Source organism: Monodon monoceros, unplaced genomic scaffold (assembly GCF_005190385.1).
Source record: "Monodon monoceros isolate NGI ecotype Baffin Bay Population unplaced genomic scaffold, NGI_Narwhal_1 Super_Scaffold_5, whole genome shotgun sequence".
NCBI classification, from domain to species: domain Eukaryota; kingdom Metazoa; phylum Chordata; class Mammalia; order Artiodactyla; family Monodontidae; genus Monodon; species Monodon monoceros.
The window spans coordinates 104,935,852-104,953,651 of NW_021703782.1; the positions used below are offsets into that span (position 1 = coordinate 104,935,852).

The following is a 17,800-nucleotide window of genomic DNA, read 5'->3' on the forward strand; positions in this document are numbered from 1 at the left end:
CCACCTCAAGTGGGGGCAGACTCTCCGGTAACCCTAACGTGGCTGCCAGGGTTGGTCTTTCCTGTGGAGCCAAAGGCCAGAGTCCGGTCTGTAGGCTGGCAGACTCAGCGTCCCTGCTTACAGCCTGCCCAGGCTTCGGATCACATGGGGCCCCTCTGGGCTGGGGCTCCCTGGAAGAGCCTGAGACCTAAGACAGGCAAGGTCAGAACCCCAAGCCGGGAGCATGCACAGGATAGAGAAAACCCCAGCACCTTCTCCCAGTCACCTGGACCCTTGTCATCGGGCCTACCGCCAGGCTCGGGTTGACAAGCCCCGGAAGGGTGTGCGGGATGCCTGGGGTATTTCCCACCACACACAGACGGCTCGCGTTCCTCGGGCATCAGTTTTATTGACATATTGACAGTGTTCCGTAGAGATTAGGGGCCCAGGCTTTGACGTCAAATCCAAGCTATGCCGTTTCCAGCTTTGTCACTTTACCTCTCTGATCCTCACTGGCCTCATCCACAAGATGGAGGTGATACTAGCTCTCACTTTGCAGGGCTGTGCCACCTGGGCAGGGTCACACTTCAAAGCCCTCTGCCCACGTGTGCACGCGGTGTTAGCTGCTTCAGAGTCATGTCTGTGAGTTTCCTTTTATCCGTATTCCAGCCAACTCTCGTCACTGGGACTGAGCTCTGCTGCTGCCTGGGGAGGGACCAGATTGGGGGCGGGGGTCTGACTGTACTTCCTCCTCCTGGTTTGAGCTTGGGTGACACCAACCTGGGTTCTAGGCCACTGCAGTCTTGGACAAGCCACTTCATGCCCTCTGGGCCTCAGTTTCCTTACCTATAAGATGGGGATAATAAGTCGTCCATCCCAGAGTCGCTGGAACGTCAAAATTGAAATGATATTCAGAAGGCACGCAGTGTAGAGTCTGACAGGCAGTGAGTGTTTGGTGAGGGGGTGGCTGTCGCAGGCTGCTGTGCCTGGTGTCGTGCCACCCCCAGCCTGTCGATGTCTCAAGCCACTCTTTCTCCTTTCTGGAGCCAGGCCAGTGCAGCAGTGCTGCTGGCCCAGGACCGCAGAGCCACAAGAGGTGGTATATGCAGCCTCCCACTAGCCCTCCCAAACAAGGCCTCTGCCCTGAGGGTTTTCTCTAGGCTCCTTACCTTTCCCAGCCTCTCCTGGCTCCATTGTGCAGGTTGGACCCTGTCCCTAGTCCCTCCTGGGGTGGTGGTGGGGTGTCCCACAGTAACTTAGCAGAGGGAGACACTGGTTGATCCACACAGCCTTGGGAGTGCTGCTGTCCACACCTCAAGAGACAGTCAGAGTGCTGGCCTGAGCTTGATTTTCACAGTGTTCCATGAGCCTAATATGAAAGTATCTTCTACCGTCTCCTCCCACATCCACTGCCTTCCACACGTGGCAGATGACCCACCAGCAGAGGTGACCAGAAGGGAAGCTCCTGGCACTGGTCTTTCTCTGCCTTCTCAGCTCTGCCCCTGTTCTAGAACCTTCCCCCGCTCAGTCGGCCGTGTTCCTTCCGGATGCTCAGCTACACCTGACCTTGGGTAGGGGGTGGACGGGGGGCAGGGATTTCATCAGAGGGATGTAGGAAGTAGCAGTAGGATTCTAAAGCAATCATTTAGGGCCACAGAAGGAACAATAGGAAACTCTAACCACTCAAGACTATTTCTTCAGGAGAGAATGCCAGAATTCCGGAGCCGGAGAGTGGGCTCCAATACGAAGTGTTCTGCCCTTCGGATTCTCCTCCAAATTAGTTTGAATAAGAGGCCTCTGCACCCTGTCTGGGTAATATACCTTGTCAGGATGACCACATACATCTCTGGCCTTCCCCAGGTGCTCACAAGTGCCCACCACCACACTTTCTACCCTCCAAACATGCTGGAAGATTCATCTCCCAGTGCCCCAGGTTGGAGACAGGAGCCAGACGCAGAAAACTAACACTGCTAGTTGGGGGTCTCCAGGACTGGACCACTCACTGAGCCCGGGGCCAGAAAGGAGGAGCTGCTTTCACTTTTGACCCCTGCCTATGATGGAAACCAGTACTGGAGCTGGGACCCAGCCGCCGGTCCAGCCTCCTCAAGGTTCAGCTGGACTCTCCTTCCGTCCCATCCCCCATCACCTCCACCTGCTCCATTGTGTATTAGCCATGTGAAACCAGAAGCCAGCAAGTTAGCTAACCTCAAGCATCAGTCAGAAAATCCTGGCAGGAAACAGAACTGCCCCCGGATGACTCACCGGAAGAAACTTAATGAAGGTGAAATGGCAGTAGGAATAAATACTTCACACAAAGGATAGCGAGGCCCCCAGCGCTTCTAGGCTGAAGGACCTGGTGGGGAAAAATGTTACCCACTCTGGCAAGCTCTGAGTCGCAGAGGACGGTCAGCTTGGCAGGAGCTGTGGTAGCGGAGGGTGAAGCAGGAAGGAGGGGGGAGAAAAAAATGCACTGACCTCTCTCTCCTCTGCCCTCCCACCCCATCTGCTGCCAGAGCCTCCCATCGGCCAAACCCAATTGGAGGCCTGGGTGAGGGAGCCAAGAGATGCCTCTCAGGGGTCAGCCTCCCACAGGCACCAAGCAGGGCAAAGAATGCATCTGAAGGGTCAGACAGAACAGCCCACATACCCGCCAAGCCTCAATTTCTCCATCTGTAAAGTGGGCATAATCATACCTCCCACAGTGAGCTGTGCAAATGTATTGAGGTCGTGTGTGTGTGAAACACTTCGCGAGTCCCTGACTCATGGGACACACTCATCGAGTGTAACTTTATTAGGATGATGGTATTATTGTCAATATTATGATTCTGCCTCTGTCACCTGAATCACTCCTCAGGTCTTAGCAAAACGTCATGGCCTCAGGGAAGCCTTTCCTCCACCCAGCCCCACCCCCGCCCCCCAGGTCAGGCCCCCTGTTACACTGTGGGCAAGGAGCACACCATGGCCCTAACGCAGCCCACCCTGGTTAGTATCGGAGCACAGCCACACGCAGCCGTGGGCACGTTGGCGGCTTGCTCACTACGACAGCAGAGCTGAGGTTGGGACAGAGACCCCATGGCCTGCAAAGCCTAAAACATTCACTACCTGGCCTTTTCCAGAGTTTGCCCACCTTGCGTTATACCCTCTTGCAGCTTCTTTGTCCCTCTGTGTCTGCTTTCCCCACCAGCCCGGGGTTCCCAGAGCCCGGCACCTGGGGCGCTTGGTCTCTGGGCTCCTGGTGGGGCCCTGTGGGCACCTGGTTCCCGGGCTGCCTGCTGACTCCACGTTCCTCCCAGAAAAGTGCTGAGACCGGCGTTTCCACACAGTGTGGCCGGCAGACCCCGGCGCCCAGAAGTGTCTGCACTGACTTTTCAAATCCCTGGCTCCAGCCTGGAAGCAGGATGTTAAGGTTTTCATTGATCACCAGAGGGCCCGGGCGCGTCTGGAAGGCTTCAGACGCACTCAGTGGTCCCGGCTTCCCACCCTCAGACGACAGAGGGGACCCGCGGGGTCCCGTGGGGGGCGGGACCAGAGGGCAGCTCCAGGGAGGCCTTCTGCGTCTGGCAATTAGACTGGGCTGCGTGGCAGGAGCCCGACCAGATCGGGGACAGGAATGTGTCTCTTGCAGGCCCAGGAATGGGAGGAACGCAGCCTCCCTCGGCTCCCCGGGGTGGGGGGCTGGGCCTACAGCTCTGGGCTCTTTCCAGCCAGCAGGCACCCCACACCTGCCGAGGAAAGGCCCCAAGAGGCATCTGTTTACCCGAGGCTTCACATGCCAGGGCCGGCTGTAAGCCAGGCCCCGGCGGAACCCGGCGAAGACCTGCCCTCCTGGGCTCCATTCACGCCTTAGTGGGGGAGGCAGGCATCAGAAGGCGTGAGGGGACAGGGGGCCACTCCGTCGCTGCGATGCCCCAGCGCCCCACTCTCCACCCCTGGGGAGCAGCTGTGCCAGCAGCTCTGCACCGACAGATGGACAGACTGTGAGAAGGGAAGTGGAGAAACCTTCTCAGTTTCTGGTCTGGGGAGAAAAAAGGCCAGGAATGCCACGTCTTCTATTCCCCGCCCCCCCCATATGTAATGTTTAGTTTATATAAATGAACTAATATTTTCCTGGAGAGCAAAAATCATAAAGAACGTTGACCCCAAGAGAGGGCAAGTGATGTTTGTGTGTGCCTTGGAACTGGTGAAGACATTTCCAGATCTTGGGAGCCCCACCTCCACGTGGCTGAACCAACTGACAGGTTTTCTCTGAAGATTCCTTGGCAGCAAAGCAAGTCCATGGAAAATCTCACCCTGGGCCGCAAGTTTCCTTCAGGACTGCTCTCTGACACACCTTTCCATCTTCCTTGTTCTATGGCCCAGCGGGTAAAAGCCCTGCTTTGGAGTCAGGCGGACCTGAGTGCAAGGGCTGGCTCCCGCACTTCCTAGCTCTGGGACCTTGGGCAATTGGCGTAGCCCCTCTGAGCCTCGGTTTTCTTACTGGTGAAATGGGAATAGGAATAAATACTTCACGTAGGCTTACTTCACAGGGCTGAGGCTGGGCCGGAAAAGCCCTTAGGTAGGGCCTGGCACGCGCTTAGCACTCAGGAATGTTAGCTCCTGGCCCTCGCAGGCAGGCTCTGATGCTGACCGGATGGAGGGGCAGCGTGACACAGCCAGCAGAGCACTGGACGGGGGGCTGGAGTGCCCTCACCTCAGCTCCAGCTCACCACTCACCAGCCACGCCAGGTACCACGGCCGCGTAACCTGCCAGCCCAGGACCTAGCGGCACAAAGCGACCATTTTATTCTATGCATAGATTTGCAGGTCAGGAATCTGGACAGGAAACAGCCTGTCCAAATTCTGCTCCACGATACCTGGGGTCTCAGTTGGAAAGACTTGAAGGGTGAGAGGGACTTGATGCTGGGGGCTGGAACCATCTGGACATGCGTGGTGCTGGCTGGTTATCTGGGGCAGAACACGAACATACATGTGGCCTCTCGTGTGGCCTGGGCTCCCCTGCCACGTGGCAGTCTCATAACTCTTGCATGGCATTGCTCCCCGAAAGCGGATGTCCCCAAAGCATCATGGCATCTGTGTGACCCACCTCGGAAGTCACATAGCCTTGCTTTTGCCACACCCTGTAGGTCAAGGCAGTCTACAAAGGCCTGCCAGGCCCTACCTCTCCACTTGGTTCATGGTAGGGAAACAGGGGTGCAAAGATAATAATAGTAATCGTAATAGTAACGGCAGCTAACACGTACTGAGGGTATACTCTCTACCAGGCGCTGTTCTAAGCCCATCCCATGTGCTCACTTGGTGAGCCTCACACCTACCCTGTGAGGTGGGGGGGCATGTGTGTGCAATATCATCCCCATCCTATAGGTGAAGGTGCTGGGGTGCACGCCCTCACCCCCCATCTTATGCCTGGAGGAAGGGGCAGAGCCAGTTGCTGAGCCCAGGGGTCTGGACTGGTTGTCACCTGTACCCAACACGTGGAAGAAGCAGGATGCATGCGCCTGAGAGCCCCAGAGCACTCTGGGCTCTGTCCCCATCATCTGTGCAGGGCAGGAAGCACCCTGCTTCTGGTGACAACCTTGGCACATCTGTGACTTTCCCACAGACACTTGGAGTCGCAGGCTGTCCCAACGTGGTCCTTAGAAGGCTGGTTCCATGTAAGAGTAGAACTCCAAACCTGCTTTGGCATTAACTCTCCTTCTCTCGCCCTAGCTGGGGCCTGACTACCTGTGATGAGAGAGCAGGGGTGTTGGCCGCTCTCCCTCCCTGGGCGTTTCTCCACCTTCCTCGGCTTGCTAACTGCAGGGTCTCCACCTTCCTCGGCTTGCTAACTGCAGGGTCTGGGTGCCAAGAACGGTGCGGGCACAGTGCCGACTCCAGATGCTTCTTCCTCTCATGGCACTTCCATGGGTTTTGCAGAGATTCCACCAGTCCCTTGGCCCAGGCAGATGCAGATTTATTCCAGGGGCCACTGCATGGCCCCTCAGTCTGTGCCCACCGCCAGCTTCTTGCTGCTTGGTATCCCCTCAAGCCTTCAGCTCCACGCCAGCTCTCCTCACAGGGACCACCTTGGTCCATGGGAGGCCGTACCTGTCCTGGTACTGATGGACCTGTGAGCACAGCTAACCCTAGTGTGGCCACCACTGTCCTCTGGCTGCAGCCATGTGGGCTCCAGGCCTGAGTGAGGCACTGGGAGTGCCCTGGGTTTCCCAGCTGCTGGGGGACATAGAGCAAGCTCCTCAAGTGGCCTGGAGACCCCTCACTGTGGTTGAGGAGAGTGAGAGAGCACTGCACGAGTGAGGGACGAGGACCCTCCCCCCGACACCCTCTTATATTCTCAGAGTGGGTAGGGGCTCCTAATGAGGGGCTCAAGAGCCAGGGAGCCAGTTCACCCTGGAGTTCACACCTACTTGTCCCTGGAGTCTCCCATCTTAGTAGCCCGTCAGCGTCAAGGTCAAACAGATGAGCCAAGACTTAAACCTGCTGCCTGCTGGGGTCTGGGGATCTGGGCCTCTGGCTCTGAGGAGAAAGCGTCTGGGCCTCACCGCAGTTGAAGGGTGATCAGATGCCATTTTTCAGAAGGAAATGAACTGGGGCAAACTGAGTGAGTGGGAGATAGAGCCTGGCTCACAGTAAGGACCTGTAAGAGCTACATGTATGAGAAACAAAGAACGCGTGTGAACGTAAAAGTCACCGGCTCCCAGGCTCCACCATGAAACCTGGCCAGAGAAGGCTTTCAACACAAACAGACTTTCTGTGCAGAGGGGCCCCCGGGCCCTGGAGGGCCGCAGAGCTCTGGCAGACCCAGGGAGGGCCCCGGCCTGAGAACAGGGCTCTCAGCCCATGCAGGAAAGAACCCAAAAGACACAGAACCCCTTGGAGTCGGGCGAAAGTGGGCGCTGCACCCCAGACGCTCGGGGCGGTGCTCGATGGCTCCGGATCGTGCCAGTTGTCATCCTGGTCTCCAGGGACGACGCGGAGGCTCGGAGCCTGAGCAGACTGGACCACGGGCTCCCAGCTCAGCCCAGGCAGAGGCTGGACTGGAATGCAAGTCTTGTGATTCCAGATTGAGTCGTTTCCCTCCGACACAGCTGCCTCCCATTAATTTCGAATGTGTGAGACTTGGAGCACAGCCCCAAGAGCGGCGGCAGGGCTGCCAGGCTGCTTAAATCGGGCAGTGCTGACCCGGGACAGGGCCGCTCTGATGCCGCTGGAACCCATGGGAACGAGGCTCCCTATCCCGGCCACGTGTCCTCCTCTGCAGAGCCGGCTTCTCTGCAGCCGTGGGCACGGCGCTGGGCCATTCGGCACACTTGGCCGGCGCTCCGACTGCTCGCCCAGGCCTGCACTGGGCACTGGGGACACGGTCCCTTCCTCCCGGGGCTGGTGTCGGGCAGGGGCGGGGATGGACGGTCAGCGGGAGATCACACACAGATGGATGGATGGGCGCCAAGAAGGCCAGGCACCGGCCACACGTGCCCAGGAGGACGGGGTTGCCGCCCTCTTTGTGAGAACTCAGGGACCTGAATTCTGTGAAGCGCTGGGCCCTGCATCTCAATGAAAGCCCTCGCCCGTGTCTAATTTCACCCCTGAAGGTGGGAGAAGACCAGCAGTTCTTTCCCTCCCAAGAGAAACGTAGAGGATGAACAGGAGGTCATTTCTGGGGTGCTCTGGGCTTGTCTGTTGTGGTCCACGCTGATGGTTAGAAGAGGCCCCTGGCTCCTGGCAGGCTCCTGGTGCTGGCTGGCCGGCCAAGGCCGCCTCTGAGAGGAGGACATGACAGCTGAGACCAGGGGCTGCTGCAGTCAGAATCGTGCAACACTTCTGAGCCGTCTTCCTTTAGAATATGAACGAAGCACGAGATCACTTTGTGAATTTAAAATGATCATTTTCTCAAATATCTGTTCTGTTGATCCTGGTTTCACACATGTTCCTTCTTAGCCTTTCTCTTCTCCTCCCACAAACACTGATTTCCCGCCTTCTGTCCCAGGCCTTCCCCCTTCCCACTGAACTTACAGCCTGGATGTCTTGCCCACTCCCGGGGCTCCACACACCCCTGTGCTGACAAGTCCCGCACACCTGTCCGCAGCTGCCATATCTCCCGAGCACCTCACCCATCTATCCAGTGGCCCGCGGACATCAATCCCAAACTGAGCTTCTCATCGGCCCCCCCCCCAGCCTGCTCCCTCCTTGGTGAGTAGCACTAGCCTCCACTGATGGTTACCCCCGAATCCCCCTCATGCCACTCAGCTGGTCCACCTCCTAGACACCTGTGGCTTCCATCTCTCCTTCCCAGCCTATGGTCTTGACCAGAGTGAGATTTCTAGGGTGCAAATCTGAGCATATCACCCCCTCTCCTAAAAATCTGCACGCCTTCCCCTCATTGAGCTCTAGGCCCCTCTGGGCCCACCCCCCCGCTGACACACACACACACACACACACACACACACACACACACACACTCACTCACACACTCTCTCTCGCCACCCTCAGCTCTTCAGCCTGGCTGGCTCTCTGCAGTTTCTCGAGTAGGTCCTGTGTCTGTTGTCGTGGGCTCCTTCTGCCTGTACGGCTGCCCCTGCTGGAACTCCTGTGCCAGTCTGGAGGTCAGACCCTCCGGGTCCTCTCTGACCTTCCTGTGTTCTCAGGTGCCCTGATCATGGCTCCACTGCTCAGCAGCCCCTCGCCCGACCCTTCCGACCGCAGGGCCCACACCGTTGAGATGCCCACAGGGCGTGCGAGGCAGTGTTACTGTGAAGCTTGCATCAGATCCTGTGTACAGAACACTGAGCACAGCATCTGGAACCTCGTAGGTGCTCGATGAATGTCAGCCATCACCAACACCACCACCATTATGGTCGTGGTAGTTATTCAATTGATGTATTGAATAGTTCTTGCTATCACCGTATTTATTTATTTTTTTCCTATCCAAGCATGTGTCTTTCCTGGGTGTAGTTATCTGGTTGCTTGTCTCTGCCCCCACTTGAGTGTAACTGCATGAAGGCAGAACATCAGCTCTAATTCAGAGTGGCCGTACCGCACCTGGCCCGGGGGTTGTTGAGGAAGGCGGGAGGCTGCTGTGTCGTTTCCTCATCACAGGCAACCTGCCAGGCCAGACCACTGCCCCCGTCTTTCAGATGCAGAATTCAGGCTCAGAGGTACGAGTGACTTGCCCAAGGTCACTCAGCCGGGAGGTGGCAGATACCAGTGGGAGCCCAGGCCTGTCTGCCTCTGGATTCCACGTTCTTTGCTGTCGCCTTTCATCATCCTTAATCCCGTCCACTCCAAAGCCACTATTAGAGGGCCCTGTGCTCTTTTCTCTTCCAGTCAATGAGCGGTCTGTTGGGCAGCATGTCAGTTTCTTGAGAGAAATGTAATGAAAACCAGATTTCTTTCATGATATCTCGTTCCCCAGTGACTGTCAGTTCTCATATGTTCCAATAAAACTGCTAAAGAAACAGCCACTTAAAGATTATTCATGGAAAAATTTTGCAGAGGAAAAATAGAGCAATCTTCTGAGATAGTCAAGCCGCGTGGTCAGTTTTTCCAACTGTCCGTGCCATATCGGGCTGGGCAGTGGGGACCACACTCTGCTAAGCCAGGCCAGGGCCAGGCTCATTATCACCGCCCCTGCCCCGAGGACAGGGAAAAACAAACTTGCCAGCCACCCGCTCAGAACCGGTCCCAGAAGACACGTGTCCCTGGTGCTGTCACGTGGTGCCCGCCCCCCCCCCCCAGGCCTTGGGGCAGGAACGTGAGGCCTTTCAGTAGCAGAGTGTTACTTAACGGTCAGAGAGGCCACCTCCATCCCTAGGTCCCAGCTGAATGGAAATTCTTCTGCTTCGGTGTCAAACCCGGGCTGTTGGTCCGCAATGCAGGGATGGGAGTGTCTGAGACCCAGGGCAGTCTGAGCAGCCTCAGTGTGGAGCCTGGGCTTAGGGAGATCACAGCCTCTTCTGCTTGCGCCCACCCCCCACCCCCCAACCCTTCCCTCAGCTGGCTGGAGGGGCATCTGAGGCCAGGCATGCGTCCCGTCCAAAGCAGGGAGAAGAGGGGGGCGGATCTGGGCCTCGGCCTGGAGGGAGAGTCAGGAGCTGAGTGGAAGAAACCAAGGGCGAGTCTGGAGGTTTGGGAGAGCCAGAACTGGGGGTCAGAGCCAGGGTGCAGGAACCACCAGAGACAGGTGGGGAAGGGAGTGGATCAGGAGTGAGCAGAGGCTGAGGAAGTTCCCAGAAGAGCCTCAGAGCGCACGGCTCTTGCTGCACACACGGCCGGTTAAAGGAGCAAACGCAGCACGCCTCTGCCACGTGACCTGGTGTGCCTCCGACACGAGGACCCGAGGATAGTCAAAGTATCAACTGCACAGGAGTCATCGAATTCAGACACAGAAGTGTTTACACAAGCCTGGCACACAGTTGCTGCATGATAGATGTCAGCCTCCTTCACCTTCCCTTCCTCGGGAGTAGCAATTGGACCTTATCCATCACATGTTGCCTTCAGGAAGTGCCTCCTGCTCATCAGATCACCTCAAGTGTGTCACCGTGTTCCTCCTTCCTCAGGTTTCCACATGTTGCCTGACCTTTGAACTGCTAGAGCTCCTCCCCATTCTTAATACTACGACACCACCAGTTCAAACCACGAGGAGGAGCCAGGCGATCTGACCTTTATCGTAATTTCTGAACCTGGGGTGGGAGCCAGAGTGACTCAGGCGATGAGACTGTAATCCCACGTACATGCAGCTGACAAACAAGGCGCATTCCACCCTCCGCACGGATACATTTATTGAGCAATATGTGCAAAACAGAAACAAAGCCGGATGCTCCCATGCTTGCCTTTCCTCCCTGCAGCAGCTACACGAGATGTTTCACCTGGGACAGAACTTGTTTTCATTCCATCGCTTTGAGCAGAAGTTCTTCACCGGGTGCCCGTCAGAATCACCTGGAGATCAGCGCCCCCAAACCTCCCCTAGGCCAGCAGAATCAGACCCTCCTGGAATGGGCCCAAGAAACTCCACTTCTCACACACCCTCCAGATGCTCCTGATACAAACATGCCCTGGTTAAGAATGACAACCTCGAAGAAGCTGATGGCGGCGTGGAACCCCTCACAGGAAAATGCACACATACACGAAGCTTAGCCACAGTCCTCGCTGGCTCCCATGGACCCTCCCAGGGTTGGTGAAGTCCAGGCCACGACTCTCTGACTTCATTATTATGGGTTGGTCTGTCAGAGCCCCGTTCTTGAGATGCCATATGCAGGATGGAATTGGTGGTGCCTCAGACAGCACCCCCTCTTGTTACCGAATTACGTCGTGTGGACCCTGCTCGAGCCTTAGCCTGAGCTCTCTGTCTCTGCAGAAGAGGGTTATTTTTTCCATTTGGGTCCCAATGGGCAAATGACGAAACAGAAGCTGAGATCAACACAGCACAAGCTTTATTCAGTGGCCAAAGAATGGAGAAGCAGGAACTAAATTCACAGGTCAATTAATTTTAAAGAGTAAAGACAAAGGGAGGAGGAGTGAGGCTAATGATGGGGAGACGGATGCATTAGTCTGCTGGGGAAGGGACGGGGCTTTTTCGAGGGAGTGGGGTGCCACCCCCTTTTTATCCTTCTTTGGTCCTTAATGTCCAGTCCCGGCCACCAGTAGATGTATCATTTAATGTGCTAATGTAGTCAGATCAACATATAATGAGACTCAGGGTCTGTTGGAAGTCAGCTTCGTGCCATCTTGGTCCCAGCTGGTTCCATGTGGTTTTTTTCTTTGTGTGTGTGTGTGTGTGTGTGTGTGTGTGTGTGTGTGTGTGTGTGTGTGTAGCTTCCTTTATCATCTCTGGACCCTTTAACTTAAAGATTTATGTTCACTGCTGCTAGAATCGGGGCTGTTGGCAAGTTTTGAGCAAGGACACTCCTGCTAACAGAGGAGGTTGATGGGTTTTGAGCAAAGACCTGGAGCTGCTTTGGCGGCACCCTCTCCTGCCACCTGGCCGAGAGGCGGTGTGATGTGGTGGGGCCTCCTCGAGAAGGTTCTTTGGGCTGCAAACAACAGAGGCAGACTCTGGCTGGGAGGGCTGAGCAGCCAGGCCAGGGAAGGTCAGGGGCTACTGGGACTCCCTTCCACCTCGCTTTTTGCCTTAACCGTGAGCCTCTCTCACCGTAGACCCACCCGCCTGCTCCACAGGCAGGGAAACATGGCCATCAACCGTATCTAGGTTTTATTTCTCATCCCAAAGAGAGATTGTCCTCAGACATGTTCCTGGCCCAAATCTGAAAGTCCTGGGGAAGGTATCTCCCCCAAGCTGAGGTCAGGGGCAGGACCACAGTGGCGCTGGTCTGGGGTTGGCTCCCCTGTGACCCCCATCGGGGGATGGGCGATTTCTGGCAAAGGTGCTGGGCAGGTGGTCCCAGGTGCCCCCTCTGTGCATTCACAAGGCCTAGACTTGAACCGGATTCCACGACAACCAGCCCCCTGTCCTCGAGGCTTAACCTCCTGAGCTTCTGCTTCCCCATTTGTGCACCAAGGCTAATAACAGGCCTCAGGGGGTGTTGTGTGGGTTAAATGTGAAGGCACTGCAGGGCTGTGGCAGACACAGATGACACTCAAATGGGGTGATCGGAGGAGAGTGTCAGAACGAGGGTGTCGGGAAGCCCAAGGCACAGCCCAGCAGCCCCGGCTAGAAACAGTGGGGCACTGTAACTGCCCCTAGGCCTGCAAGGGTGCAGGGAAGCAGCGGTTACCAAAACCAGAGCAGAGGGGGCCTGGAGACTGCACCTCTCAGGGGTGACCACAGGAGAGAGCTGCAGGAAGTGGTGCCCTAGCCTCGCTGTCCTCCCTTCCCCTGTCTCTGGCCCGGGCTCCCCATCATTCTGAGCTGACCAGGAGCCAGACGGAAGGGAGCCCACTGACCTAGGCCCCGTAGTGCAGCCCCCAGTTCATGGCACAGGGTGGAGAAGGACGGATCTGGAGTCCAACACAGCCCCTTAGCACGATGCCTGGCACAGAAGGGGTGTCCACTCATTTTTCAAGTATGCTCATTTTAAATGACGAAACATGTATACATAGAGAATACCCATTGTACCTCCCACCCATGTTTAACAGAAGTTAACATTTTGCCATACTTTCTTTATATTTTCTTAATTAATTACAGATAGAGCAGAAGTCCCTCTCACCCCATCCTTTCCCTTTCTTCCCTATGGAGGTGTCTACTGTTCTGATACAGTTTGTGTTACCCTGTGTAAATTTTTGTGTTTTACTACAGGTATACCTATATACAAACATATATACCATTTTCGGGTATGTTTTTAAAATTTTACATAAATGGCATCATGCCATCCACATAAACATTCTTTTGCAACTTGCTCTTCCAACTTAGCATATGCTTCTGTGATTTTATCCGTACTGATACCTGTGGATCCAGTTTCTTCATTTTTTCCTGCTCTGTAGAATTTGTCGAATGAATAGACCACAGCTCACTTATCCATTTCCCTACCGAGGGGCATGCAGGCTGTTTCCACATTGAACATCATTGTAAACGTGTCCCCTTGTGCACTATGCAAGAGTTTCCTGAGGGCAGACACCCAGAATTGGAATCCCAGGGTCACGGTGATGCCATGAAGGCATGGCATCTTCACCTTTACTCAGCATTGCTAATTGCTTTCCAAGTATTTGACACTCAGATGAGCCCCAAACTAGCATTCCTGTCCCTCCACACCTAGCCAACACTTGATATTGTCACGCTAATTATTTTTTTACAGTCTAATGAGGTGAAAATGTACCTCGTTTTTTACTGTAATTTGCATTCCCATTATTACTAGTGAGGTTAAGGCATCTTTCCCTATAGTTATTGGTCATTGGGGTCATTTCCTCTTTTGTGAATTTCCCCGTTTGTCTCCTTTGCCAGTTTTCTGGGGGTGTGGGTTTGTCTCTTTCTTACTGGTATTTGAAGTTCTCTGTAAATCTGAACATGAACCCTTTGCTGGTGATGTGGGTGACATATACCTTCTCCCAGACTACAACTTGCCTTTTAACATTGCTTTTGCTGTCTTTTATTTATTTGTTTGTTTGTTTGGGTGCAGAAATGTTTAATTTTAAATGTAGTCAAATTTATTCATTTCTTTTCCTTTAGGGTTTATGCCTTTTGTTTCTTTCCTTTCCCCAAGGTCATAAGGATTGTCTGGTTTTTTCCCAGTAGTTTTGCATTTTTGCTTTTCACATTTATGGCATTAATCCACTTGTATAATATAAGGTAGGAGGACTCTAATTTCATCTTTTTCCACGTGGAACCCAGCGGTTCTAGCCCCACGTACTGAAAAGAGCCTCCCTACCCTCTGAATTGTAATGCCGCCGCCACCATGAAGCACGTCCAGGCTTTCAATTCTGATTCACTGAACAGTTCTCTGCCCATGCCCCAACTCCAGACTGTTTGGACTACTGTTGTTTTGTGTTCGGGTCTGACACCGGGTAGGGCAAGTCCTGTACTATTCTTCTTAGGATTTGTCTTGGCTACTTTGTCCCTTTATTCTTCCCTCAGGATTGTAAGATCAGCTGAAATGACCAGGTATGGCAGGGAGAGAGCACCATGCCCCTGACAGTTTCAAGCAAGGAAATGACATGGTCAGCTTTCCATTTATCAAACACTCATGAATCTGTATGGTGGTTGGATTTGAGAAGATTAGACTGGTTGCAGGAAGAAGATAAAGTGTGGGGACCCAGACCAGTCGGTGACAAGAGAGATGGGCAGGGAGGGGTTGTACAAAACCTAGGGGCCTTGGCGATCGTGTACAGCAAGTGAGAAGAGCAAAGCCAGTCACCGTCTGGAAGAAGCCAAGACGACCCCTCCTTCCAGGCCAGGTGACTGAGTGGCCAGCAGGGCCTCCAACCAAGGCTGGAAATACAGGAGGAGGGTCCAGGTTCAACCCTGGCCGAACTTGTGGTATCTCAGGGAAGTTCAGATGGAGATGTCATGCCAACGGGTGAATACGTAGGTCTCAGGCTCAGAAAAGAGGAAGGCAGTAGAGACTTGCGTCATCAGCCAATCTGCTGAGTTAAAATCAAATCAAAACCAGGAGCCAAAGAGGGAGGCCTGTGTAGACAACACCAGCTGCTGGAGGATAAGGAGCCCGTGGAGGAGGCAGACTGACGGCAATTGAAGAGGCACAGGGAGAAGCAGGAGCGCGTGACGTCACAGGCGCCCAGGAAGTAGAGCCTTGCGACGAGCGATCGCTAGCGTCAGACACCAAGGGTGCTGGTGAGGAGGCCAATGAGCGTTCAACGATTAGGCCAAAAGGAGGTCAGTGGGAATGTCATCAGGAATGAAAACCAGGTTCAGTGACTTGAGGAGTGAGCGAGGGGGCGACAACGGAGTAAGGAGGAGCAGGCCTCTGTCTGAGGAAGCGTGGCTGGCCGGGAGGAGAGCCGGGGCCGGGAGGAGAGCCGGGGCGAGAGGAGAGCCGGGGCCGAGAGGAGAGCCGGGGCCGAGAGGAGAGCCGGGGCCGCGAGACCTTTTCACGGATGAGAGACTAGAGTGTGTGCACAGGCTGGGGAAGGGGCCTGAGTGGCGAGAAGGGGAAAGTTGGGGGGAGGGTGACTTCTCAGAGGGAACAGTAGGGCTGGGAGGTGGTCCCGGCTCCCCAGGCCTGGCAGGTAGGCTGGCGTGGATGGAGGTGCACGTGGCAATTGCAGAGCCAGACGCGAGGAAGATCAAACTTGACAAGCACAGTTTTCTCATGGCAGGAGGGTGGCATCCTTTGGAGGGGAGGGGGTCTAAGAGTCGTGCAGGGGGCTGAAGGAGGGAGGAGACTCCTGGGGAATAGCTGTTGAACGCAACAGCGGAGACCTAGTAAGGGTGTGGCGGCGGGAGCTTGGGGAAGGGAAGGAGAAGGTGGGGGTGGGGGTGCGGCGTGGAGGGGGTGCAGGGAGCGGGATGGCAGCTGGGAGCAGGAATTCAGAGCTTAAGATGATGTGAGCTCCTTGCCTTGTGAACCCTCCGAAGTGCCAGAGGGGAGCTAGACTTTCCGCAGTGGACAGGCTGGGGACAGGGGTCATTGTTTTGGACACTAAAATAAGAATGAACCAAGCATGCTGGAGGACATGGGAACCCTTAGGTCACTTGTGGATCTGCAGCATCTTGTGGCGGAGGATCTGGAGTCCTGGATGGACCTCGGGCCTCATAGGCCCTCCGGGACGTTCCCCAGCACAGCCAGGCAGCAGCCCCTTGGTTTGCAGGGTGTTTGATGTGCTCCGCAGGAAGTGGCCCAGCCCCTTTGTGGAAACCCTGGCCCCCACTTCTGGTGTCTGGCCCAGGTAGCTAAGGCTAAGTTGGCATCTGGGGTCATGTCCCTTTGAGACAGGCTGGGACCTGGGGCCCTTTGCTGCAGGGCTTGCACCTGGACAAACGTCTCCTCCAGCAACAGATACAGAGAAACTATAAGGGACTAAAAATAACTGCGGGCATGGGCAGTTGGGGCAAATTATGAACAATAAGATACAAAAAGGCCAAAACCCAACTGCCACTTCTGAGCAGGGTACTACACGTGATCCCTGCACACAGCACCCCCAAGGGGTGGGCACACCACCTAAGCCACCCCTGCAGCCTGACCCACCCATCCACCCCTGACCTGACCCCACGAAAGGAACCAGCTCGCCCCCCTTCAGGGAGTGAGCAAGGGAACCTGTTACTTGTTTTCGCTCCCCTGTGAGCATGAGTCCGAATAAAGCCTTGCCTGAATTCCTCGTCTGACCTCTTATCAGTTTCTGTTGATTAGAGTCCAAGAACCCGTCTTCGTAACACCTTAAACACCTCCCTTCCCAAGCCACAGAAACTAAAGAGTTCCACAGTGGTCCAGGCCACACCCCACAAAATATAGCTGTGGACATGGCCAGCATGAAGGATTCTGCCTCCGTCTCTGCATGTGCGGCTCAGTGGGGTTTGTGGCCCCAACCCCCTGGCTCTGATGACCTCCTGTTGGCCCCATGACTGGGGCTGAGGAGGACAAGGTAATACTATCATAATAAAACCAGAGTGAACGCTAACTCTGTGTGAGTGAACTGCACACATTACTACATGACCCCTCCCAACCACCTGCCAGGTGAGTGAATTATTCCCACCTTTCAGATGAGGAAACTGAGGCTCTGGGAGTAAGTAACCCATCCAAGGTCACCTAGGCAATAGCTGAGAGGCCAGGGGTCTGAACCCCTGCCTACCTAGCTGTGCTTCCTCTCATTAAATCCGCTGCTCCCCAATAAGCCCTCCATACATCCCTTTTTGTCGGATGTGTGGTTGAGAACAGAAAGTGGCCGTGGAAGGGCACAGGGTAAGGGCCCTGGACCTGGACTCAGAAGTCACGCTGTTAGGGCTCAGTTCTGCCACCCGAAGAGTCTCACCGCAGGGAAATAGGCCGGATGCTGATCCCCGCGTCCAACCCCACGTCTGTCCACGGCACTCTCCCCCGTATGAGCAGCAGGGCTGCCCGGTCAGGGGGCCACCACGCAGAGCAGGACACTGGCCCTCCTGACGGTCGGTTGTCAGCCTGGAAGCAGGGAGGGAGGGGTCAGGGTCTCGCGAGTGGAAGCCCACGGGACGTGGGAGAACCTTGCCCCCCATGACAGCCGGGCCAGGTGCCTTCCCCCAAACCCGGCCCCCCTCCCCTGAGCCTCCGCAGCGCCACCATCACTCTCTCTGCTCTGTTCACAGCCCCCGCTGGTGGCTCCAGTTCTGCGAGGTTCAGCCGGCGGCCCACCTGTCCTGACGCATCTGTGGCTGGCAGCCTCCCCACGCCCCCAGTTCCGAGACACAGGAAGAGCCACAGCCTGGGCAACAAGTGGGTGACTG

The 17,800-nt window shown here is 55.5% G+C and overlaps 1 protein-coding gene across 21 annotated transcripts in view; it reads left to right on the plus strand.

The window, feature by feature from the left end:
- RALGPS1 (Ral GEF with PH domain and SH3 binding motif 1) overlaps positions 1-17,800 on the plus strand; it is a 286,283-nt gene that overhangs the window by 241,007 nt on the left and 27,476 nt on the right. For 19 of the 21 annotated variants that reach the window (XR_003790635.1, XR_003790636.1, XR_003790637.1 and 16 more), the window contains one exon: positions 17,663-17,789. The exons of 1 other annotated variant lie outside the window; for it this stretch is intronic. Coding sequence is in view for 17 of the 20 variants with exons in the window: in XM_029201514.1 (XP_029057347.1) it covers positions 17,663-17,789 (127 nt within the window). In the remaining 3 variants the exon portion in view is untranslated. Of the gene's footprint in view, positions 1-1,839; positions 14,058-17,662; positions 17,790-17,800 lie in introns of those variants that run through there. One more of the 21 variants, XM_029201526.1, reaches the window with a different exon arrangement.